The 26,832-nt window shown below is 44.8% G+C and overlaps 1 protein-coding gene across 1 annotated transcript in view; it reads right to left on the bottom strand.

The window, feature by feature from the left end:
• The window catches only part of LOC115475198 (serine/threonine-protein kinase RIO1-like), a 160,172-nt gene that overhangs the window by 66,809 nt on the left and 66,531 nt on the right, over positions 1-26,832 (bottom strand). The window contains exons 8-9 of the mRNA XM_030210943.1: positions 19,725-19,805; positions 8,231-8,317 (exon numbers count right to left, since the gene is read on the bottom strand). Of these exons, the coding sequence (XP_030066803.1) occupies positions 8,231-8,317; positions 19,725-19,805 (168 nt within the window). The remainder of the gene's footprint in view (positions 1-8,230; positions 8,318-19,724; positions 19,806-26,832) is intronic.

Here is a 26,832-nt window from a genome sequence, read left to right as displayed (position 1 = left end):
TAAAAGGCCTGTTCCCCATCTCATTCCATTTTTCACTTACGGCAAGAGAAAGAGGATACACCAAGTTAATTCACTAATTTTTATTTTAAAGAAAATTACAGTTAAAAGAAAAATCAACTGTTCTTACCTATTAAAAATAAGCAATAAAAAAGGCAAGCCAACAGCAAAAGGAGTGAACTCAACAGTGTGAGCAGTAGCAAAAAAAAAATAAATATATAGAAGATTGGTAAAAATTGAAAAAAATACATATATATTCACACAAAATAGCATAGGATGCAATTCTTTTTAATCTGTTGTAATAATGAACTATTGTAAAGTACTAATGTGCATTCCCATAGCACAGCTGGCTATGAGAATGCTCATTAGAGGATTTGGATTTTTAGAATGTTTTATTTTTGTTATACATATATATATTTATCTGAATTTGGTTCACATTTTTTTCAGTTGTAGATAGGATTTTTGGAATGTTTAATTTTATTTATGTATTTGAATTGGTTCACATTTGATTTTTCAGTTGTAGCTCAAGATAAAAGGTATGTTCAGGTACAGTATTGTAATCCACCGTGTACTACTCTGGTACTTGGATTTGTTGAAATATAACATCTCCAATACTAAAACATAAAAATGAAAAGTAATCATTTATTAAATTATATTTAAAAATTATGACTTCATTAAATTTACAGAGGCTTGATATACAGCAGATCACAAATTGCAGCAAAGCAGTTAACAATATTTTAAACAGGTCAAGAGAGCAAAAGAAGCAGAAAAGGCGGCAGAAAGAAAAGAGAAAAGGGAAGACAGAGAAAAAGGGAAAAATGAAGCCAATGTGATAAAATGTAAATATTTGAGTTGAAAAGCCATGTTTTGAGATGTTTTTAAAAATATGACATAAGAGGTTTTGGTTCTTATCTCAATGGGTAAGGTGTTCCAAAATTTTGGGTCAGCATAAGCAAATGATATCTCACAAGTGATATCCAAGTGTAAACAGGTTGGTGAAGGAAGTTGTAGCAATGCATTTGAAAAGAATGTAGGCAAGGGAAGGGACATAAGGATTGATTAAGTTTGAATCATAGTCTGGTGCTGAACTAAAAAAATAATTTTAATGTGAATATTAAATACAATAGTAAACAGTGAATAAACACACACACACAAAAAAAATACTAATACCCAACATGGCCATGTTTTGAAAAATTGCATGTATGCTCTATTTGATCCTTGAGTAATGCAGGCAATTTGCCAAACCACAGCCATTTTGGGTATTTGTTAGTATCTCCTTTTTGTTTTTGTCCATGCTTTTCGTACTATTTACATTAAAATCATCAGTGGTTATATATTTAATTTTATATTTCACTCATTTTTTCCATCTCTCTCACTACCTAACATCACTAACTTGATTGCTCTCGAATAACTCTAAATTTACTACCAGCGCAAGCTTTGTCTGTTTTACACACACAACAGGTTTACACTTTCCTCACTGATCAAACTCTCCATGCAACTGAGAAATGGAATCTTCAAATTACAGCTATTACAGCTAATTTATGTTACTACATCATCCTCATCTGTGTGCACAAACACAAATGAGGTGTATAATGCACTGAACACCTCAAAATATTCATTACTTCTAGTTAGAAAAAGGTTTGTAATGTTAGTCAGGGATTCATTGCTCTAATCATGAGATAGTGAATTCTAGCTATTTAAAGAAAAGCTTAATTTCTTAGAAACAATTCCTTCCCATTTCATATACCATACTGTCTCTAATAATTATTCAGGCTATTATTAGAAACACTGGGTTTTCTGAACTCTAGGGTGGGTTATTAAAGGAGGCACCGTTTCTCTTCACCAGCCCTCCTCCCTGCGATAACCATGTAATTATCTGAGTAATGTAAGATCCTCAGAAGAACTATATCTTAAACATCCCAGACAAAGAATAAAGCGAATGCTACATACCTGTAGAAGGTATTCTCCGAGGACAGCAGGTTGATTGTTCTCACTGATGGGTGACGTCCACGGCAGCCCCTCCAAACGGAACTTCTCTAGCAAAGGCCTTTGCTAGTCCTCGCGCGCCCATGCGCACCACGCATGTGCGGCCGTCTTCCCGCCCGAACTGGCTCGTGTTCGTCAGTCCCATATGTAGCAAGACAAAGACAAGGGAAGACACAACTCCAAAGGGGAGGCGGGCGGGTTGTGAGAACAATCAGCCTGCTGTCCTCAGAGAATACCTTCTACAGGTATGTAGCATTCGCTTTCTCCGAGGACAAGCAGGCTGCTTGTTCTCACTGATGGGGTATCCCTAGCCCCCAGGCTCACTCAAAACAACAAACGGTCATTTGGGCCTCGCAACGGCGAGGACATAACTGAGATTGACCTAACAACTTATCCAACTAACTGAGAGTGTAGCCTGGAACAGAATAAACATGGGCCTAGGGGGGTGGAGTTGGATTCTAACCCCCGAACAGATTCTGAAGTACTGACTGCCCGAACCGACTGTCGCGTCGGGTATCCTGCTGCAGGCAGTAATGAGATGTGAATGTGTGGACAGATGACCACGTCGCAGCTTTGCAAATCTCTTCAATAGTGGCTGACTTCAAGTGGGCTACCGACGCTGCCATGGCTCTAACATTATGAGCCGTGACATGACCCTCAAGAGCCAGCCCAGCCTGGGTGTAAGTGAAGGAAATGCAATCTGCTAGCCAATTGGATATGGTGCGTTTCCCCACAGCCACTCCCCTCCTGTTGGGATCAAAAGAAACAAACAATTGGGCGGACTGTCTGTTGGGCTGTGTCCGCTCCAGATAGAAGGCCAATGCTCTCTTGCAGTCCAATGTGTGCAGCTGATGTTCAGCAGGGCAGGAATGAGGACAGGGAAAGAATGTTGGCAAGACAATTGACTGGTTCAGATGGAACTCCGACACAACCTTTGGCAAGAACTTAGGGTAATTGCGGAGGACTACTCTGTTATGATGAAATCTGGTGTAAGGGGCCTGGGCTACCAGGGCCTGAAGCTCACTGACTCTACGAGCTGAAGTAACTGCCACCAAGAAAATGACCTTCCAGGTCAAGTACTTCAGATGGCAGGAGTTCAGTGGCTCAAAAGGAGGTTTCATCAGCTGGGTGAGAACGACATTGAGATCCCATGACACTGTAGGAGGTTTGACGGGGGGCTTTGACAAAAGCAAACCTCTCATGAAGCGAACAACTAAAGGCTGTCCTGAGATCGGCTTACCTTCCACACGGTAATGGTATGCACTGATTGCGCTAAGGTGAACCCTTACAGAGTTGGTCTTGAGACCAGACTCAGACAAGTGCAGAAGGTATTCAAGCAGGGTCTGTGTAGGACAAGAGCGAGGATCTAGGGCCTTGCTGTCACACCAGACGGCAAACCTCCTCCATAGAAAGAAGTAACTCCTCTTAGTGGAATCTTTCCTGGAAGCAAGATGCGGGAGACACCCTCTGACAGACCCAAAGAGGCAAAGTCTACGCTCTCAACATCCAGGCCGTGAGAGCCAGAGACTGGAGGTTGGGATGCAGAAGCGCCCCTTCGTCCTGTGTGATGAGGGTCGGAAAACACTCCAATCTCCACGGTTCTTCAGAGGACAACTCCAGAAGAAGAGGGAACCAGATCTGACGCGGCCAAAAAGGAGCAATCAGAATCATGGTGCCTCGGTCTTGCTTGAGTTTCAACAAAGTCTTCCCCACCAGAGGTATGGGAGGATAAGCATACAGCAGACCTTCCCCCCAGTCCAGGAGGAAGGCATCCGATGCCAGTCTGCCGTGGGCCTGAAGCCTGGAACAGAACTGAGGGACTTTGTGGTTGGCTCGAGATGCAAAGAGCTCTACCAAGGGGGTGCCCCACACCTGGAAGATCTGTCACACTACACAGGAATTGAGCGACCACTCGTGAGGTTGCATAATCCTGCTCAACCTGTCGGCCAGACTGTTGTTTACGCCTGCCAGATAAGTGGCTTGGAGTACCATGCCGTGACGGCGGGTCCAGAGCCACATGCTGACAGCTTCCTGACACAGGGGGGCGAGATCCGGTGCCCCCCTGCTTGTTGATGTAATACATGGCAACCTGGTTGTCTGTCTGAATTTGGATAATTTGGTGGGACAGCCGATCCCTGAAAGCCTTCAGAGCGTTCCAGACCGCTCGTAACTCCAGGAGATTGATCTGCAGATCGCGTTCCTGGAGGAACCAGCTTCCTTGGGTGTGAAGCCCATCGACATGAGCTCCCCACCCCAGGAGAGACGCATCCGTTGTCAGCACTTTTTGTGGCTGAGGAATTTGGAAAGGACGTCCCAGAGTCAAATTGGACCAAATCGTCCACCAATACAGGGATTTGAGAAAACTCGTGGACAGGTGGATCACGTCTTCTAGATCCCCAGCAGCCTGAAACCACTGGGAAGCTAGGGTCCATTGAGCAGATCGCATGTGAAGGCGGGCCATGGGAGTCACATGAACTGTGGAGGCCATGTGGCCCAGCAATCTCAACATCTGCCGAGCTGTGATCTGCTGGGACGCTCGCACCCGCGAGACGAGGGACAACAAGTTGTTGGCTCTCGTCTCTGGGAGATAGGCATGAGCCGTCCGCTAATCCAGCAGAGCTCCTATGAATTCTAGTCTCTGCACTGGGAGAAGGTGGGACTTTGGATAATTTATCACAAACCCCAGTAGCTCCAGGAGGCGAATAGTCATCTGCATGGACTGTAGAGCTCCTGCCTCGGATGTGTTCTTCACCAGCCAATCGTCGAGATAAGGGAACACATGCACTCCCAGTCTGCGAAGCGCCGCTGCTACGACAGCCAGGCACTTCGTGAACACTCTGGGCGCAGAGGCGAGCCCAAAGGGTAGCACACAGTACTGGAAGTGACGTGTGCCCAGCTGAAATCACAGATACTGCCTGTGAGGTGGCAGTATCGGGATGTGCGTGTAGGCATCCTTCAAGTCCAGAGAGCATAGCCAAACGTTTTCCTGAATCATGGGGAGAAGGGTGCCCAGGGAAAGCATTCTGAACTTTTCCTTGACCAGATATTTGTTCAGGGCCCTTAGGTCTAGGATGGGACGCATCCCCCCTGTTTTCTTTTCCACAAGGAAGTACCTGGAATAGAATCCCAGCCCTTCTTGCCCGGATGGCACGGGCTCGACTGCATTGGCGCTGAGAAGGGCGGAGAGTTCCTCTGCAAGTACCTGCTTGTGCTGGAAGCTGTAAGACTGAGCTCCCGGTGGGCAATTTGGAGGTTTGGAGGCCAAATTGAGGGTGTATCCTTGCCGGACAATTTGAAGAACCCACTGATCGGAGGTTATGAGAGGCCACCTTTGGTGAAAAACTTTTAACCTCCCTCCGACCGGCAGATCGCCCGGCACTGACACGTTGATGTCGGCTATGCTCTGCTGGAGCCAGTCAAAAGCTCGTCCCTTGCTTTTGCTGGGGAGCCGCGGGGCCTTGCTGAGGCGCACGCTGCTGACGAGAGCGCGCGCGCTGGGGCTTAGCCTGGGCCGCAGGCTGTTGAGGAGGATTGTACCTACGCTTACCAGAAGAGTAGGGAACAGTCTTCCTTCCCCCATAAAACCGTCTACCTGTGGAGGTAGAAGCTGAAGGCTGCCGGCGGGAGAACTTGTCGAAAGCGGTATCCCGCTGGTGGAGCTGCTCTACCACCTGTTCGACCTTCTCTCCAAAAATATTGTCCGCACGGCAAGGGGAGTCCGCAATCCACTGCTGGATCCTATTCTCCAGGTCGGAGGCACGCAGCCATGAGAGTCTGCGCATCACCACACCTTGAGCAGCGGCCCTGGACGCAACATCAAAGGTATCATATATCCCTCTGGCCAGGAATTTTCTGCATGCCTTCAGCTGCCTGACCACCTCCTGAAATGGCTTGGCTTGCTCAGGAGGGAGCTTGTCCACCAAGCCCGCCAACTGCCGCACATTGTTCCGCATGTGTATGCTCGTGTAGAGCTGGTAAGACTGAATTTTGGCCACGAGCATAGAGGAATGGTAGGCCTTCCTCCCAAAGGAGTCTAAGGTTCTAGAGTCCTTGCCCGGGGGCGCCGAAGCATGCTCCCTAGAACTCTTAGCCTTCTTTAGGGCCAAATCCACAACTCCAGAGTCGTGAGGCAACTGAGTGCGCATCAGTTCTGGGTCCCCATGGATCCGGTACTGGGACTCGATCTTCTTGGGAATGTGGGGATTACTTAGAGGCTTGGTCCAGTTCGCCAGCAATGTCTTTTTTAGGACATGATGCATGGGTACTGTGGACGCTTCCTTAGGTGGAGAAGGATAGTCCAGGAGCTCAAACATTTCAGCCCTGGGCTCGTCCTCCACAACCACCAGGAAGGGGATGGCCATAGACATCTCCCGGACAAAGGCCGCAAAAGACAGACTCTCGGGAGGAGAAAGCTGCCTTTCAGGGGAGGGAGTGGGATCAGAAGGAAGGCCATCAGACTCCTCGTCAGAGAAATATCTGGTGTCCTCCTCCTCCTCCCACGAGGCCTCACCATCGGTATCAGACATAAGTTCATGAACCTGTGTCTGAAGCCGTGCCCGGCTCGACTCCGTGAAAACACGGCCACGGTGTAAGCGTTGAGAGGTAGACTCCCTCGCCCGCACCGGCGAAGCTCCCTCTGCCGACGTCATCGGGGAGCCTTCCTGGGAGGCGACCGCAGTCGGTACCGCAAGCGGCACCGATGTCGGAGACCTCACCCCGGGCAAGGGGCCAGCCGGCGCCTCACTCAACGGTACCGGTGGCGCAAGCACCCCCGCTACCAGAGGGGAAGGGCGCAACAGCTCTCCCAGGATCTCTGGGAGAACGGCCCGGAGACTCTCGTGCAGGGCGGCTGTGGAGAAAGACATGGAAGCCGATGCAGGTGTCGAAGTCAGAGTCCGTTCCGGGCGTGGAGGCTGTTCCGGGCTGTCCAAGGTGGAGCGCATCGACACCTCCTGAACAGAGGGTGACCGGTCCTCCCGGTGCCGATGCCTACTGGGTGCCGACTCCCTCGGCGACCCAGAGCTCTCGGTACCGACACGGGAAGGAGACCGGTGTCGATGCTTCTTTGACATTTTCAAACGAAGCATGTCACCGGAGCTTCCCGGTACCGACGAGGAGGACCTAGAATCCAGCCGTCGCTTCCTCGGGGCCGAGGCCGAAGAAGGTCGGTCTTGGGGGGGGCTGTACCGCAGGAGCCCTCAGGGTAGGGGGAGAGCCACCCGAAGGCTCACCGCCACCAGCAGGGGAATGGACAGCCGTCACCTGCACTCCAGTCGAAGCACCACCGTCCGACGACATCAGCACTAGCGGAGGTCCCGGTACCACCGACGCCGACGCAGCGGGTCGATGCCTCGATGCAATCGATAGTCGCGGCCGAGGGCGGAGGTCTTGACGCTGTCGACGTCGATGCACTCGATACTCCCGGTGCTGTTGCCGACGAAGAGCCCGAGAACAACACGTTCCACTGGGCTAATCTCGCTACCTGAGTCCTTTTTTGTAAAAGGGCGCAAAGACTACAGGCCTGCGGGCGGTGCCCAGCCCCCAGACACTGAAGACACGACGTGTGCCTATCAGTGAGCGAGATTACCCGGGCGCACTGGGTGCACTTCTTGAAGCCGCTGGGAGACTTCGATGACATGGGCGGAAAAATCACGCCGGCGAAATCAAAACTCGTAATTGCGGTAAGGCACCAAAAAGAGAGGGAGAAACTCGACCCGAGGCCTCAAAAGGGCCTACCCCGAAAACGAAAGAAAACTTAACGGGGCAAAAAACTGGAAATACAGGAAGGGGAAAAAGACCGAAAGGCCCTTCTCCGAAATCCCTTTTTCGAGTTTTTTTTTTTTAGAAGCGAGAGTCAAAAGACGCGCGAGGGTCAACTTAAGGGGCGCGAACGGCGCAAACACGACCGTACCGAGCGCGGACAAAAGAAGACTGACGAACACGAGCCGGTTTGGGCGGGAAGACGGCCGCGCATGCGCGGTGCGCATCGGCGCACGAGGACTAGCAAAGGCCTTTGCTAGAGAAGTTCCGATTGGAGGGGCTGCCGTGGACGTCACCCATCAGTGAGAACAAGCAGCCTGCTTGTCCTCGGAGAAATTAAAAATCAACTCTGAAGCAGAAAACTGACAGACTGATGTTAGGGCTTTACTAATTCAGTTCAGATACTTAATACTCTCATATGATACATTCAGCCCAAATGTTTACTGCTGTTTTAGTCCATGCATCCTCATTTCATAATGGTACTCACATGTCATTTCTCCCAATGAACCCCATGACAAGAACATGGCTTCTTAGCATGATAGGCTCTGGGCAAGGTATACCAGCTGTATTCAATCTATAAAGTTACAAAAAGGAGAATAATTAAGCCTAAATCTATAGATATCTAATATAAAATATAAATTTTATAAATAAACAAAAAGCACTTGAGGACCAGAAGTGGTTCTGGAATTAGCACACAGGTACACCCTGCTGGCAAGGGACAGATATGTGGTAGATGCACCCAAGGAAAACAGCGAGTGATGCTTGGGAGGGAGGGACAGACAGACAGCACCTGTGTTCACATGGGGTAGAAAGGAAGTGGGAGAGATTGTGGGTTCCAGAGGGGAAAGGTGAGAAGGAGTATCATGTTAGAGCTAGGAGGAAGTATGAATGTAGAGACTACTGCAAACATCTGCATATTTCTGTACACAATTTTAATAAAAGATATGATTTTTATATATACGTTAGAGAAACAAAATACATTACTCCAAAAAAAAAAAAGGCATTGGAAGGTAATTCTTAAGCAGGAGCCTAGATTTAGGTGCTAATAGAAAACCTGTTTGAAGCCTATTCCACAAAGAAAAGTAGGCACTTTTATAGACCAGTAGTGCGAGGAGTGAGTTACTTATGGTGCACAACTTGCGGTACTTGCTGTTCCTACATTTACCATCTTGCAGAGGAGTAGGACGCTCCAGGAATCAGAGATCCTCAGCCAATTCCATCTGTTGCAGAGCAAGCTGACGTCACCGGGATACTCTGACTTCCTGCATAAAATACCAGTACTGCTTGTGACACGCAGCTGCAAGACACGGCCAAAGGCCCCTTGGAGTATAAAGGAGCTTAAGGAGTATTGTGAGTACGCTGTTTGGTATACGACTTATTGCTTTGACTAATGGGGGGAAGTGGAAAGCAAAGCCCAAGGTTTTTACACCTAGATTAAGCCACCCGATGGACAAGCATGTTGCTTCTATGGCACCAACTGACCAGGCGTCAATATTGGCTCTATCCCCTTTGGGGGCACACTCGAGCTCTCCTCAGCATACCCCTCTGTTCTGTCCTCCGACAGCCTCGCACTAGTTTATAACGTGATCCTAAAATGTGTGTAATGCCTTTACTGTTATTCTCAGTCCCAAGGACTATCATTGCTGCAGTTTCCCCACTGGAAAAACACATGAGCAATGCACTGTAGGTAATGTAGTTCACAGGCAGTGCAACCACACTTGTTTGGCTGTGTAAGAACTGCTATCACTGGTTGTGAGGCTGCTCAGACCTTCTCTCTCTCCCTCTGCCAAGCTTGGCTCTTTTGTCTTCCTGTTCAGTCTTACTATCAGAGGTCAGCCAGGTATGACCTTTCCCTCCTATCTCTAGGACTACCCCTTGCTATCCGATAGCAGGCTCTGTCCCCCATTGGTCTCTATCTGCTCCTCCCTGTGTGAAGCCCCACCACTTCTTTGTCCTTTCAGCCACGTGGGGCTTCTTCCTCCATTATAGCCAGGGACATGGAGCCAACACCATCTCGCTCCAGACAGCTCTGTCCTGCTGAACATCCCTGTAACGTCTAAGCCCTCGCACTCCCTGTAACGAACCTGGATTTTTTACCCTGTAAATATCTTCTTCCAAATGAGATATTGCACATTGCAGTCACTCAGCTTTGGACTATTTCTACCTGTTCAACTACCTTCTCCTCCCCCTGCAATACAACTACCTCTCTTCAGATCTCCACCTCCCACAGCCTCCAGATTAAGAAGTCTCTGTATCCTGAACATCTATCTGTGAGTAAATTATCTGTGATTTATTCAATAAAAGAGACTTTATAAAATAATAGAGACTTCAGGTGATTGCTGCGCCAGGGTTATGCTCCATGATATTGGGGCTTCTAATTACCAAGCTCCAAGAGTCATGACACCCTCCCCTTCCTCCTTTATCTTCCCACTTGGTGAAAGGGTCTCAAGAAGGTGCCTCTGCTCCTGCTGAATCGAGATCAAATTACCAGTTGTGTTGACAGCAGTGGAAGTTGATCAATAGACTCGGCTTTCTGGGGACAAGCAGAATATAACTTTAAAAGATTTATGGGACTTGAATCAATAAACGGAGGGAATGTTCAAAGCTGTTATTTCTCAGAATGTGATCTTTTCTCAGGATGCTGTAGGAAAGTTGAGTAATGCAGATTCTAATATTCAGGTTTTGGATAACAGTTTAATGGCTGTGGAAACTCAGGTTTCTTCCCTCCAGACTTCCTCTGACTCAGTAGTAAAAGATTCATATAATATACATTTAAAACTGGAAATGATGGAGAATGCAAGTAGGATTAAAAACTTTTGTTCACTGAATTTTCCATGTATTTATATACTGTCTCCATAAATTTTTCTGAAGAAATACCTCTGAGAAATTCTTAGATTACCCACTGCTGATTCAATGCATATTAGCAAATTGCTATTATTTACCTGATAAGAAAAGGCTTCAAACTGATCAACAGCAGAGGGTAGACCAATTAGTTACACTTGAAGTGGACCCAACTGCTTTTTTGGAGGATACACAAGATATAATAACTATTAGTTCCATTCTCTTTGTAACTCTTGCTCATGAGCCCGATAAATCCTTGATCTTAAAGTCATATTTTCAGAAAAAAAAAAGGAGGTGATTTCTGTGGACTTAGGATTTATAGTTTTCCTTATATCTCTTGGCTTTGAAGCCTAGTGTGTTGTTCTTGGGGCTACATTTGGGATTGTTAACATGGACTGGTGCTGCCAACTGAGTTTTTGACAGGTACTTGTAAACTGGCTTGGCAGGATACTGGGCTAGATAGAGCATTGGTCTGACCCAGTATGGCTATTCTTAAGTTCTTATGTTTTTTTTTCCTTAAATACCCATGTAAATGCTCTTTGTCTTACCATGGATCTGATTATGCATTTCTGGATTCCCAACAGCTAGAACAATTTCTAAAGGGTCAGAGAAGTAATGCTTTGGGACTGGATTAGGTACTTTATAATGGATAGCGCTATGAATGTTTTTCTTTTTGAAATTTATTTAATTGGTTGGTAATCAACTCACCTGGATGTGGGCTAGTTGGGTTTCTTCAGATCAATACGCACATACCTAAATCTCCACTACCCAAAGGACTCAAATACCAATCAACCTATGCATCCAGCTTCTCCTACATAAGCACGCAACTATGAAACACATTACCAAATGTCATGAAAACAATGCATGACCCAAGAAACTTCCAGAAATCATTAAAAACCAACTTATTGTTCAAAAAGGCATACCCTAATGATCCAACTTAAACGCCTGAACCCTGTAACACAACAGAAACTAATACTCGAACTGGAAAAAACTTAACTCTTCCTCCTTGATTCCCTAATGTGTCTGTCACTCATGAACTTTAACACAACACCTGTCTGTATTTGTCATACCGGAATTGGCGATCGCCATCACGGTACTATGTAAGCCACATTGAGCCCGCAAATAGGTGGGAAAATGTGGGATACAAACGCAACAAATAAAATAAATAAATAAATAATTTTGTACTTTTGTTTGATGGATGTCATTTTCTTTAACATGTTCTATTTAATGGATATGTGTTTAAGTGCACACACTTACACCAGCAATAGGTGTAAATGTTCATAATGTCATGGTCTATATACATAATAATATGCCCTGTCCAAACTCTGCCCATGTGAAAGCCCACCCACAAAGCTTATGACAGTTTATCCAGGTGTGTACTTAAGAGAACATTGCTTAGCTGGAAACTGCTCATTTACAGACACTGGGCCAGATTCAATAAATGGTGTCTAAAATGTAGGCGTGTCAGAATAACATACATAGTGATATTCTATATACCACATCTACAGTAAAGCGTGGTTTATAGAATAGCACATAGTTCGGGGAACGCGCCTCCATTTAGGGACATTTATGCCACTGAAAACCTGGTGTACGTACCCGCACCTAAATGTAAGCGAATTACCCTAAACTCTACAACAATGCACATAAATCTGAGTAATGCCCTGACACGCCCATAGCCCTTGCATGGCCACGCCCCATTTTCGGCTATGTGCATTGGAATTTACATACACCTCTTAGAATATGCTTAAAAAGAAGCAAAAGTAAATTACAATTTTTGCCATTAGTGGTGATAATTGGTTATTGGCTAATTATCAAGACCAATTGGTTTGTCACTCAATTAAGGCACACATAAATTGGGTGCATGCCCAATTTAACGTGCACTACCCGCTGCGTTTTGTTTGTGGAGGTGTACATTGTACTTATGAAGGCCTGAACCAAGCAGTTTCAGTGCTGCTAAGTATCTAATATCTAAGAATTAATGCACAGACGATGAGAAGTGGAAATTTCTCTTTTTTCTGTAAATTACAATGATATTAAGCAGGCCAGGTGGAGCAAGTACCCCCCACCTCTTTCCCCCACCTTCCTCTGACCAAGCAAGTGAAAGACAATGAGCTCCTGCCATTTGTTGTCCATTTGCTGTTCACATGAATGTGTGTATTAGCCTTTGAGAGACTATTAGGATGCAGATCAAAGGAAGTTCCAGGTGTAGGGGGCAGGGTTGACAGAGGAGAGAGAGATAGAAATCCTGTAACAAGGACTGGATAAGAAAACATTATTGCAGAAGGGGGAGAATCTCTCCCTTTGAATATGGCCAAGAGACAGAATTCTTTCCCATGCCCTTGGAAGTAAGGCTAGTATCCAGGACAGAATTACCCTTTTACAACCACAACCAGGTAACACCTTATTTCCTTCTCTGCCTAGAACAATTCAAACACTATCTTCCTGACAAGAGAAACATAACACCTCTATAACAACTCTATAAGGAAACAATAATTAACTTTTGTTTCCTCTTTCAGAATAGGAGAAAATTCTAATTAAAGGTTTGAGAAATGAATGTCCAAGACACTTGGACAGCAGACCAAATGCATCTTCAAAAGGAAATAGAAACAGATGCTTTATGTCTTTATTGTCAGGAGATCCTGCCTGACTATGGGATGCTAATTAAGGGGGTAAGAAGAAACCCTTCCCCCTTCTTGTGCTCCTCTGGTATTGAAAGGGAAAAGAAATCCTATATAATATCTCTTTGCCAGATAGGAGGGAGGTCAGTGTGCAGTGCTCCTGTCTCATGCCAGAGAACTGGGAGTCTGCCCTGGCCAACTTTTCATTTGTGATTTCTATTTCTATAATATGTTCTTATTTCTGTCATATCCTAGACTATTTCTATGACTATCTTCTTAATTTTTTTATCCTAATCTCTGGATAATTAAATAAACCAGTGTTAACCCCGAGAAGCGCTTCTCTGGTCCTTTTTTCTTTGTTTCAGTCTAAATAAGTTTTATCCGCTGTCCAGTTCTTAAGATATCGATTGAGAGGAATTGTATTGTGTAAGTAGTGCTGACCATGATTAGAGACTCTGGAGGCAGCACGAAAAGGCACAAACAGTTTCACATAGAATCTGGGGACTGCGTGTTCACATATAGCATGCATATACAGTGCACTCCATTTAAGTGCACGTCGGATAAGCGCATGCTCTGTTTAACTGCATGCCATACTTCGGTCCTGTTTTTGGCGCCATCAATTTCTATGGGGACAAACTGGTTTAGCGCACCACTGATAAGTGCAAGATTCGCTTATATGTATGGTTTAAGACCGCTCCTCTGCAGGAAAGACTCCGCATAAGCGCATGCGCGGATTATGGAAGCCGATTGGCGCGTGACAAAGGGGCAGTAAATTTGAAATCTCGTTAACTGCCACAGGCAGAAGAAGCGAAAGAATGTTGTTAGATTGTACAATGACAGCGGCGCGCAACTGTAAGGCTTTAACACTGGCTGAACGAACAGAAGTTCTTAAAAAATTAGAAAACAAAGTCAAGCATCTAAATAGATGCTTGACTTTGTTTTGCTAAAGAATATGGTGTCAATCCCAGTCAAATTTCACGTATCTTGAAGCAGAAAGATCAGCTTCTGGAAGACTGGCAAAACAATACAAATCCACACAGGAAACGTAAAAGGGCGGGAAAAGCTGAGGAGGTAGAAGATGCTCTTCTTCGGTGGTTTTTTCGAGTCATGAGCAGAGTTTCCTGTCAGTGGTCCACTGCTTATGGAGAAAGTTAACCAGCTAGCTGAAAGTCTTGGACTAATTGAATTCAAAGCCACTGTTGGATGGTTGGAAAGGTGGGAGAGGAACATAAAATTCAAGAAACAGCATGGTGAGAAACAAGACGCTGATGACTTTGGTGCTGAAAATTGGGTTGTTTCAGTTCTTCCTACCATCTTGAACGAGTTTGCACCTCGTGACATTTTCAATGCTGACGAAAATGGTCTCTACTGGCGAGCGGTTCCTGATGGAACACTTGCATTAAATCATGCCAAAACTACTGGAGGTAAAACGTCGAAGGACCGACTGATGATCCTCCTTTGCTGCAATATGGATGGGAGTGAGAAGTTGGAACCCCTCGTCATTGGAAAGAGCAAACAGCACCGTTGCTTCAAGAAAGTTAAGCGACTTCCTGTGTCATACGAGGCTACCCCAAATTCATGGATGACTGGGGAAATTTGGAAGCAGTGGCTAAAGAAGTTAGACACTAGAATGCGGGCACAAAAGCGTCAGATTTTGCTGCTTTGTGATAATTGTGCTGCACACAGGGATGATGTCAGGCTGTCTAACGTCAAGGTGGTCTTCCTGCCACCAAACACTACCTCTCTGATCCAACCTATGGATCAGGGCATAATAGCCAATTTCAAACAACATTATTGGGCTCTTGTGCTACGTCGTCTGATGAGCATTATGGATGACCAGACTGGCAAGGATAAACGTGCTGTTGAACTGGCTCGTAATTTATCACTGTTGGATTCCCTGCGTATGCAGAAAGAAGCCTGGAATCATATTACACAGGCAACCATTGTGAACTGCTACAAGCAGGCACGTTTTGTTAAGGATGTGGAGAGGGACGAAACAGATGCAGCTGTTGCAAACGCGTCAGATGAACAGGTTATTGACATCCCAGCCGGTGTTACTGAAGAGGAGTTTCATCGCTACATAGCTATTGATTATGATCTACAAACAGCTGATGACAGCACAGATGTCGAGATATGCGCCTACATGCAGGCAACGGCTGATGATGAAACAGAGGATGAAATGATCAGCGAGGCACATGCTGACGAAATTCAACAACCTCCTGTCACTTTTGCAAGAGCACTGGAGAGTCTCAACACCGTGCGGGCCTATCTGGAGGCCACTGGATGTCAGTGCTATGACAGTTTTTACCGTCTGGCAGACGTAGTCTATGGAACTCACAGACACAAGAGTGTACAGAGGACTATGACTTATTACTTCAAGTAAGCCTGTCAGTTAACGGAGACTGTATAACGTCAGTTAACGGAGACTGTATACTGTACATATAATAAACAGTACTGTACATATGTTTATCAGATGTCAAGCTTCTTTGGGTCACAACGTAGTGCACGCTCCAGTTAACTGCATGTATTTCTTTGGTCCCAGACCCTTGCACTTAAGCGGATTGCACTGTATGACTAGAATACCAGTATTTACTCATCTTGCTGCCTAAAACTAGTCAGCTCCCTACAGAATTACACCCCGTGTGAAGAAGGAAAAGACAAAGAGTGGAAAATAGACCTAGCAATCCAGAGATCAACAAGGAAACTTCAGATACTTCAACAATGTTTATTAATGGGAGATGACACAATACTGTGTTTCGGTCACAGGCTTACCTCATTAGTCTAAAATGTACATAAAACAAAAATGATATGAATATAATACATAATCAAAAGTGTATTGTCAAATTGTCTAACGGATATAAATAATACAATTAAAACAAACAGGTGTTGTGGCAACTAAAGTACAAAAAAGTTATCATGAAGGAAAAATGGCCTGTACAGAGAAAAATATGCACTGATGTGCAGTTTTTCATATATATGCATTGTGTCACGCAATCATTTTGTATATTGTGATATTTTAAAGAAGTTCTTCAAATTTTTGTAAAACTGGACTTGGCAGAAAAATGTCCTCTGCATGTAAACTTTAACACCTAACTCCAATTTGCCCAAAGAGCTGAGCTGAGATAATAAGAGTAGCGAGAGCACCCGCGTGCCATTATAAAATAGGTGTCTTCCAGCTTACTTAATGTAGGTGACTTGTTAAAAATTACCCTCATTAAGTCTTTGCTAATTTCAAAGGTTTTGCATTGTTCTATAGTCCTAAAATTTTCTTCTAAGTTCCTTCACAATCAGGGTATCAAGGGAAATGTTAGGAACAGTTGTTGTCAACCTGGACTTCAACCGACCCCTCATCGTGCAGACCGATGCCTCAGAGGTTGGATTCGGGGCTGTTCTGTCCCAGGAAGTAGACAGGGGAAGACCACCCAGTGGCATATATTAGCTGGAAGCTGTTCCCGAGAGAGAAAAAATTATGCAATAATTGAGGAGGCTCTAGCTGTCAAGTGGGCCCTGGAAACCTTCCAGTACTATCTCTGTTGGGGCAACACTTCCTGTTGGTCACTGGATCACCAACCCCTTCAATGTACGGCTCAACTTAAGGATCTGAATGCACATATAATGCGTTGGTTCCTTAGTCTTCAGCCCTTTAGCTATTAGGTAAGGTATCAGGTGGGCCGAGAAAATGCTAATAAGGACTTTTTGTCCCGGGAGGTGGACCCTGATATGGCAGGCATTCAATCTGGTACGGATGAGCTGAGGGGAGAATATATGAGAGGGTTTATAGAACTCTGCCCCTCACCTTTTAATAACAGTCCCTTAGACAGCCTGAGGCACCTTCAGATAACTAGTCCCGCCCAGGAGGAAGTGAGCCGGGAGGGGTGGGGCTTAAACCAGGAATTATATAATACAGGGCCTGACTGAGGTTAAGCATGCCCAGAGAGAAGAAGGAATTGAAGCCCTAGTGTACACCACCACCACCTACTACTACTCATCATTTCTATAGCGCTACTAGACGTACGCAGCGCTGTACACCTGAACATAAAGAGACAGTCCCTGCTCGACAGAGCTTACAATCTAACCACCTATGGTTAAGGATTGTGACCTGGCTGAGGTAAGCTGCTTGTTTGAGACTGACAAGTTTTGCTCTGAAGCCTGGCTGGAGCCAAACCCTAGTACTTGGAGAAGAACTGAGAAAGACTCACAGACAGATTTTGAGGCGGGGCCACCCTACCAGGCAGAGACTATCTTCAGGCCTTGCCAGTCTGAGGCCTGTTTAAGACTGCTTACTGAACTACAGAGGTATTCTATCTTTTGTTCCAGGTCCTGCGACATAACAGGCCTCAGTCCAGATCCTGCGACATAACAGGCCTCAGGAGTCAATTAAACAAGTTTTAATTTATATCCCTTTGTCAGGCTGTGTTATTTCACAGGCCCATTCTCAACCATCGCCCAGGGTGTCACAAACACTGTGGGTTATGGATTCACTCAATGCTAAAGCTGGTAAGAATACAGAGAAAATATCACACTTATAAAGAACATAAACATTGCTGTACTGGGACAGACCAAAGGTCCATCAAGCCCACTATCCTGTTTCCAACAGTGTCCAATCCAGGTCACATATACCTACCCGGCAAGATCCCAGAACAGCAAAACAGAGTTTATGCTGCTTATCCTAGAAATAAGCAGTGTATTTTCCCACATCCATCTTAATAATGGCTTATGGACTTTCTTCACAGATGGCCTGTAGCTCTGTAGTTCCAATGACCACTAATTAGTGGAACTCCATATAGTAAAAAGTTCTCCAGATGACAAGTGTGTGTAAAGGTAACCTTTCTTAAAGGAAAATTGAGCAAAACTGAAACATCCCTCTAACTGATAACTGTAACGAAGAGGAATTTGAACTGGAAGGTACATATAAATACCTAGGAGTAGAAGGAGCCACAATCCACCACAATCACTGAGAGAAAAGATTATTACAGGACATTAAAACAGACTTTGAATAGTACAATAGATCACAGAATAAGATACACGCTATTATCAGCTAAAAATTCCCCTACTCTCATACAGGTTTTGGAATTGTAGACTAGCCTTTTTAAAATCTTGAAAAACTAGAAGTGTAAAACAAGAAAACTACTACTACTTATTTCTATAGCGCTACTAGATCTCCATGCCTACAAGGTGCCCACAAGGTTATTAATAAGAATCACTGTATGCCAAGACAAAAGATTTCTCTAGCTAAAGGAGGAATGGACCCACAGATACAGATCTATGTATAATCTATCACAGGCCTCCAGGCCTACTTAACAACTTCAATAGATCTTAATGCACAAAAAGTACTGACGTATGGAAGTAAACGTATAGAATCCATCTCATTAAAGTGCCTACAATTTGTTAAGTCTACTGCCATTAAGCTTCTATCTAATGCTCACAAATTTGATCATGTAACCAGATTACTCAAACAAGAACATTGGCTGTTTCTTTCCAAATTAATTACAAACTACTCCTCCTGGTTCATAAAGGCCTTCTCCCATCTGCTCCAAAATACATTTCCAATTTACTCATTTCCTATTTCTTCCTCCATCCCCGGTTTTCTCCCAACAAGCTCTTCTTTACCTCCCTTCCATTATAAGGCTTTTGCTGGGCCTAAACTCTGAAACACTCTACTTCTTTATCTTAAATCTGAATCGTCACACCTTACTTTCAAGAAATTTTTGAAGTCTTGGCATTTTAGTCAAGCCTTTCCTTCATGATGCAGAGTATACACACTCACTCTAATATCCTTTTTTTTTTGTAATCTCTTTCTTATCTACTGCTCATCTTGAGCTTTTATTGTTAACCAACTAGCTCGGTGGTACATTAAATAAAAGGAAACAAGTCTAGCAGTTCTGGTTACATTTCAGCTATATCCCCTTGCCTTTTGGCCAACACATTCTGCCATACATATGCCACCAGCAGGTAAAACTAATCTGTCCCCTTTAAAGTCTACTGGCTCAACTTGTTCATGTAAGTATCTCTGGGAAAAGGTGACTAAAGTCACCAAAAACAAACAAACAAAAAAAAGAGATTTTAAAGGATTTTGATGGAGCAAATAATTTGTAATACAATAGTCCAAACCCCATCTTATGTGAAAAAATTAAAAGGTTACAGAAATTCAAACACGTAACTTTTTTTCAGACTGCTTATGGAGCCATGACATGGAAAAAAAATTAATTGGCCATTCTCAACATTTTGGATCCGCTAGAAATGCTAAATAGTAGTAGTAGTAGTAGTAGTACTTAGTCACATTTTCCCAGAGATGGTTACATATGGGCATCCTAATTAAGCTTCAGACCTTGGCCATCTTTCTTAGTAAGGTAGAGCCTCATTTTGCTCCTTACATCTGCAGTAAGCCGTTGCCATCACACATCACCGAGAAGTACCCCAGTCCATCAGCATCTGCTGACTTTTACACAGAAGGGTTTCATCCACTGCTGCAATAAACTCAAAAATGTTTAATGTAAAATTAGTAAAATAAGCTCAAGTCACCTAATTAGGTTCCTCATTTCCTTCTCTGCCCATGTCTTCACCATTTTCCGGGGGTTTCCTTTACAGTATCCATGTCGAAATCTTCCAGATAAAGAAAGAGAATGTGCGTGTTAACACAAGCACAATCACATCCCACCAAGCACTGATTGGCAGAAACAATGTAGAATAGAGTACTGTTGATGTACTATCCCACTATAGGCTTTCACAAGAGTTTAATTTGTGTAGGGATACAGACAAAGTTCTCTTCTGCTCAGGCCATTAGGCTTAATGATGTAATAAAAGGATAACAAAGTAGAAATAGAGCAGAAAAAAGCTTTACATGCAGATATACAGGTTATGAAGTTCTATGAACTTTTTGGTTAGGTATTAGGCTATAAACTGAATGAATCTAGGTTGCTTACCCTTCTGATAATCACCACACTTGAAATGAAGACTCTCACCCACTTTTCCCAATTCAGTGGCGAAAGAAACCTTTATTTAAGTGTAACAATCCTAGTGCACCTGCAAAATCTATATAAGCTTACATTACCCATCCTTGTTGGAACAGGTTAGGGTAAAGCGAAAATACTTACCTATTGCAGGTATTCTCCAAGGACAGCAGGCTATATATTCTCACAGTTGGGTAATGTGACGCCACGTTGCCCGACCCAGAGCTTGAATCAAGCTTTTCACAGAGCTCTTTTGGAGCACGAGACATGCTCCACTGCAAATGCGCGAGTGCCTTCCTGCCGTGCAGACGTGAGAGCAACAGTACAATACTATAGCATAGAACACTACTCCAAGGGGAGGTGGGAGGGTATGCGAGAATATATAGCCTGCTGTCCTTTGAGAATACCTGCTACAGGTATCTTCACTTTCTCAAAGGACAAGAAGGCTAATATTCTCACAACTGGGGAATCTCTAGCTATCAGGCTCTCTGGAAACAACAACCAAAGACAAACTGCACCTCGTAATAGCGAGGTTAAAAGATAGATAAACCTAAATCCACATGCAAATCGTTGAAAGTGTAGCCTGGGACAGAATTTTTAAAAAACGGGCCCTAGGCGGGTGGGGTCGGATTTCAGAACCCAAACAAAGACCATCACTATCACATCCAAAGAAATTGATACGTGGGCATGCTGCCGCAAGCATGCTACCAAAAGAAGGAATGAGATGTAAATGTTTGGAGTGAAAAATACACAGCAGCCTAGAAAAACTCCCCAAGAGAGCCTAATGACTCAGCCATGGCGTTGACACTGCCAGACAGAAGAAGACTGTCCTGGTCAGCCCAGCCTGGGCATAAAGAAAGGAAAAGAATGAGGCAGCCACATCAATACTGTACATTCCACGATGGCTACTCATATCCTATGGGGAGGAAAGGAAACAAAAAGGAGAAGAGAAACCCGTGGTGCAGAGGCCACCTCCAGGACAAGCTAAAGATTGCTTGCAGGCCCCGCAGCGCAGTCCATGCTTGCTAGGGGCAAAATACTAGAGCGGCAAGACAAGCAATTGATGCAGAGAGAACATAAACACAAACCGAGACAGGAACCCAGGGTGCATGCAGAGAACCACTCTATCCTGAAGAAAGATCAGTACTGCTACCAGGGCCAAAGGTCATAGAATGTCACAAACCACAGGAAACAGCCACCAGAAAACAAGTCTGTCCAGAACGCAAACAGAAGCATGACAAAAGCAGAGCTTATGAAAGGAGGAGTCCCTCAATGTAGGTTCCAGTATATACATGGAAGTGTGACTAGAGTTCTGATGAAAGCAAACCTCTGAAGAAGTGAAGTAGTAGAGATTGCAAAAAGATAGTTGAATCCCCTACACAAAAGTAGGAAGCGCTGAGTAAACAGAGGCGAACCTCCCAGCAAGGTGGGTGAGACCAGACTGATAAAGATGCAGAAGGTATGTCTATCAGACGGACAACCAATCCCCCATTGAAAGAGAAAATTACTCCAAAGGGAAGCTAGCTGAAAAGCCAGCAAGGCTGTGAAGACATTAGTAGGCAGATGCAAGGAAGCCAATGCGAAACCTCAAATATTCAGACCATGAGGCAAAAAATGGAGGAGTGGAAGTAGAAGAGACTTCTCCCCTTTCTCTTCCGCATCCCATGGCACTCCGAAGGAGAACTCCCGAATAAAAGAAAGGCCAACTGATTTCCAGGAGATATTGCAATACCAGGTGTGTGGAGTGGATGAAGCAAGCTCCTATGCTATCTCTGTTCCACAAATTGCGACAAGTGCTCTTTAAGGAGTTCAGAGAACCGGTCGTTGATGTGCTCTTCAGGAACCCACTAAAGAGGAACAAAACACATGGAAAGCGCAGAGGTGGTGTCAAAATCACTCGACATATGGTGAAGATTACAGGAGCAGCTGCAAACCAAAAGGTAGCATGCAAGACAGGATGCAACTAGTCCCCACACGAAAGCAAAGAGAGTGCCCATGTAAAACTATATACTGAGAGCAGAGACAATGATCACCTAGAAGGAAAGAATTGCTCCTAGAAATATTATGGTACTGGTTTGTGTTAAGTTTGCTTTTTTGTTTGCTTTTTAAAGCAAAATACCACTCTTGATGTTCATTGACGCAAGGGAGTACCAGGAGTAGATACGCAGTCTCTGCAAGGAGTTGTTGAATGCATAGGCCTACAGAAGGGTAGACCGATCATCCGGACGGAACTGTGCAGACTGAAAACAGATGTGAATCCCTCCTGGCAAAGAAAATCGCCAGCCACTGGTCTATCCCAAATAATGCAACCACCTCTAACCAACAGGCCAGCCACGACAGATACTGGCATCATGGCTATATTCCCCTGGTCGAAAGAGATACTATTGGGCTTGACTGGGGAGCGGTAAGGCTAAAGCACATGGTGGAGCCCATTGAGAGAAAGGCGAAGAGGCAGGCGTCTCTTGCTCAACTGGCCAAAGACTCACCAACAGCACAACCAGAGCTTTGTATTTCGTGACCTCCTGAGGAGGTCAGCAACCATATCCACCGTGCCTTAAAAAGGGATATCTTCTTGGTATGTGGCATACACCAACTACTGCAGAATGCAGAAGTGCAAGGCAGAGGAGCAAGCAGTTACAAGGGGCCACATGGCCAGCCTGAAAGCATAGATTCTGTGCCATCTGACTCAGAACTTGCAAGACATCGTCTTCAGCTCAGCCAATAGGCAAAGTGACTCAATCAACTCCAGTGGAAGAGAAGCTGCCAAGGCAGCTGTGTGATGGTCGAGTCCTTGGAAGTGGTCGTGAAGAAATGGAAGGTTGAAGACGGAAGAAGGGCTGAGTGTCCATGGTACTAGCGTACCTGCCAGGAGGCACCAAAAGTATGGCTCATAGAACTGTGCATCCTCGTATACATGGACCCAAGCACCATGGAGGCAACTAAAGCCCATGAAAACCAGGAGTGTTCTGAAACTAGTAAATGGAAGCCCGACAGAGTGGGCTTCCCAACTGCTCACCATAACGTAACAGCTGAAGAGCCAGGACCAGTACAGCCAGCTAAGAGGCTCCTAGTCCAGGGACTCAAAAGGCTGAGGTAAGAATCCATTACTGGGGCGAAGGCAAAAATGCCTGCCCAGTCCTGAAGAAAAGGAGGAAAGGACAGGCTCCCAGATGAAGACAACTACTAATCCCGTGGAGGGAAGGGTTCAGATAGCATCCGAAAGGACACCTACTCTGAGAAGTTTCAGGGACATGCATCTGAACTCCAGGAGCTCGGAACCAATGTCAGCCAGGAGCCCATCATGGGAGGGCCAAGGCCCAGTTTGCCTCGTACTGAAAAGCAGCAGGAAGCAGGACCCCAAGAGGGGCATCGAGGACAGAACTCCAGCCCCGTATACCATAAAACTGCTCTCGTTAACGACAGACTGGAGAAGCAAAAGACACCAGTGTTGCATGCAACATCGACATTGGAGGCCACACCACAGACTGAGGACCATGGGGGGCTGATGGAAAAGAAACGACAGACAAAAGCACCTTCGATGCCAATGTCCCATGAGAGAAAGGTGCCAGACAAGAACATCGGGAAAAATCGGTGTCGTGGAGACAAACTGTCTAAGAAGCGGTGCCATCCCATAGGCTGAGGGTCATCCGGGGTGGAGTGGAGAAGCATGGCAGGCACAAGCACCATCGACGCCGATGCACTCTGTTCAGTAGAGATGCTCCCGCTCCAGAGGAAATTGGAGACGATACTCTGTGCCATCAAATTAGATACCAACCACAGGCAGTATCTGTCTTATCTGTCTTACCCTCCACAAAGACATCAGTAAGCAGGACCAGTCTGACCCCTGAACCCCGACATTGGGGGAAGCTGCACAGGTGTTTCCTCTCGACACCAACATCGATAGACTCTCAGTATCAATGGTAGTTGTCAGTACCAGTGAGCTCTCTCGGCGACAATGGTGGTAGCCGGTGGTTCCCTTCAGCGTCGATGTTGGTAGGCAGCACCAGCTAAGTCTCAGTACTGACAAGAGCAGAAATCCTCGCTCGACACTGATCGAAGCCAAGTGCACATGGCACCGACAAAACCTTCCTATCATCGCTGATATTTGTCGTTCTCAGGAGCTCAATCAGGAGCCGAAGCTAGGCAGGGTTCTAAAGCAATCACCGAGATAGACACCGACACGAGGCCTCAGACAGCGCCAAACCGAATTCCCTGTTAGCCACTTTGTCCAGATGAGTTTTGGTTTTGAATTTTTCACAGAACAGTGCAAGAAAAATTATGGAGATATACCGAAGTGGCTTCAGACCAGAAAAGAAAAATAGGAAGGGAAAAATCCCAAACGGGGCTGAGGCCTAAGTGCAGCCTACTGAGCCCTACGAAAGTGAAAAATTTGAAAGGGAAGATAATTAAAACCCAGATGAGATAAAAAGAAAAGAAACAAAGAAAAGGCACAAAGCAGCTCTAGCACAGAACCGAACTGGGAGCTGTGAGGAGATTAAAATTAAAAAAAAAAAAAAAAAACGCGTCCTCTCTTCACCACAAGAAAAAAAAGGAAATTTTGCTCCCGCACGGTGAGCAGGAAGGCACTCAAACTTGTGCACTGGAGTATGTGTCTCACGCTCCAAAAGAGTTCTGTGAAAAGCTTGATACAAGCTCCACACCGGCAGCGCGGCGTCGCATTACTCAATTGTGAGAAAATTAGCCTGTGTGTCCTCTGAGAACAGGTGAAAAATAATATTCCCTACTGACAAGGATAAAGTGTTATAAAAATAAATATTCTCCCTCATTTTTTATTCCACTTTCTCCCGACTGCTTTTTCCTTGAGTTGAATAGACTATTTTAATGGTAATGTGTAGCAAAAACTGCAGGATAAAACAAAGTGTTAATGGGACACTGGGCAGGGGGTGGGGGAAAATGTCCTTACCAAACCTGAAAGCTTACTGTTGGGTGGCTCATTTGAGAGTGACCCGTTGCTGGAGGATGGAGGAATCCAGATGGAGGCCTGCCATATATGAAGCCAACTGAACTGAGTGCTCTTCTGTTCTTTTAAGGATCTCGTAGACTAGTCCTACTCTTAAGGTCTGGGAGAAGGTGGAGGCAGCTACTCCAGTGATTTCACAGTATCAATATGCCAAAACCCAGAGTTTAAGCCGAGAAGTGAGTGACAATCCAAGTAAATTTAAGTGGAGGGTGGAAAACAGTATGGAAGTTATCGATCTGGTTCAAAATGAATCTTTCCTACTCAGAGAAGATATTGCAAATAAATTTTTTCTTGCACTTGCAATTAGGATTACTTATACTCAAATAGGAAGGCATTTTAAGAGAATTAAATTCTTGGGAGCTCATTTTTATAAATCAAGAGGGGGAAGGGAATTCATGGCAAAGTTTTATTACATACTTACAAGTAATGACATTCTATCAGGGAAAATGCCAACCAGATTTACAAAGGGAGTGGTCAGGAGACCAAAGAATAACAATATGGGGTAATATACAAAGTAAACTGAAAAAATAATGGAGACGTGGAAATGAAGATACAATATTCAAAAATAAATTCCCACAAAAAATACTGTCTTTTTAAACAAGTACCTTCTGCCTCAAAAGAAAACACATGTTGAGGAGGAAAAGACCTCAGAGTTCCATCGCTTTCAATTTTTATCCCTCAATCAAAGCAACCATAGAGCCTTACATATAAAATATATTCTTTATTAATATCAAAACATCTATATTTTCAATAACTATTAATATATCATATCATGCACTCACCTATGCTTTCCATCCATAATCACATTATTCACTCAATAAAATCATTCCATACACATGTTCATAACTCTATAACATGTGTATGGAATGATTGTATTGAGTGAATGCTACGAGTATGGATGGAAAGCATAAGGGAGTGCATGATATGATATATCAAATAAAGTTATTGAAAATATAGATATTTTGATATTAATAAAGAATATCTAAGACTCTATGCTTGCTCTGAGGAATACATAATTGGTAGTAACTATAGTGAAACTTAGAGGGGCATTTTCGAAAGAAATGTCCAAGTTGGGATTTGGACGTCTTTGTAAAATGTCCAAATCCAGGGGTGGGGAAAACCGTATTTTCGAAAAAAGATGGATGTCCCTTTCGTTTCGAAAATACCAAGGACGTCCTTGGATTTGGACGTCCTTAGAGATGGACGTCTGACTTTAGGCGATTTTCGAAACCAAAGATGTCCATGTCAAAAACGACCAAATGCAAGCCATTTGGACGTGGGAGGAGCCAACATTTGTGATGCACTGGTCCCCCTGACATGCCAGAACACCAATCGGACACCCCAGGGGGCACTGCAGTGGACTTCAGAAAATGCTCTCAGGTACATAGTTCCCTTACCTTGTGTGCTGAGCCCCCCAAAACCCACTAACCACAACTGTACACCACTACCATAGCCCTTACGGGTGAAGGGGAGCACCTATATGTGGGTACAGTGGGTTTTGGAGGGCTCACTGTTTTCTCCATAAATGTAACACGAGGGGGGGTATGGGACGGGTCCGCCTGTCTGAAGTGCACCGCAGTACCCAGCGCTCTAGAAATGTTAAGTAGTAGTACCCACTAAAACTGCTCCAGGAACCTGCATGGGCTGTCATGGATCTGAGTATGACATCTGAGGCTGGCACAAAATATCTTTAAAGATG

Source organism: Microcaecilia unicolor, chromosome 1 (assembly GCF_901765095.1).
Source record: "Microcaecilia unicolor chromosome 1, aMicUni1.1, whole genome shotgun sequence".
Taxonomy (NCBI): domain Eukaryota; kingdom Metazoa; phylum Chordata; class Amphibia; order Gymnophiona; family Siphonopidae; genus Microcaecilia; species Microcaecilia unicolor.
The sequence above is the reverse complement of the archived record's forward strand: the minus strand, read 5'-3'. Positions and strand labels throughout refer to the sequence as shown.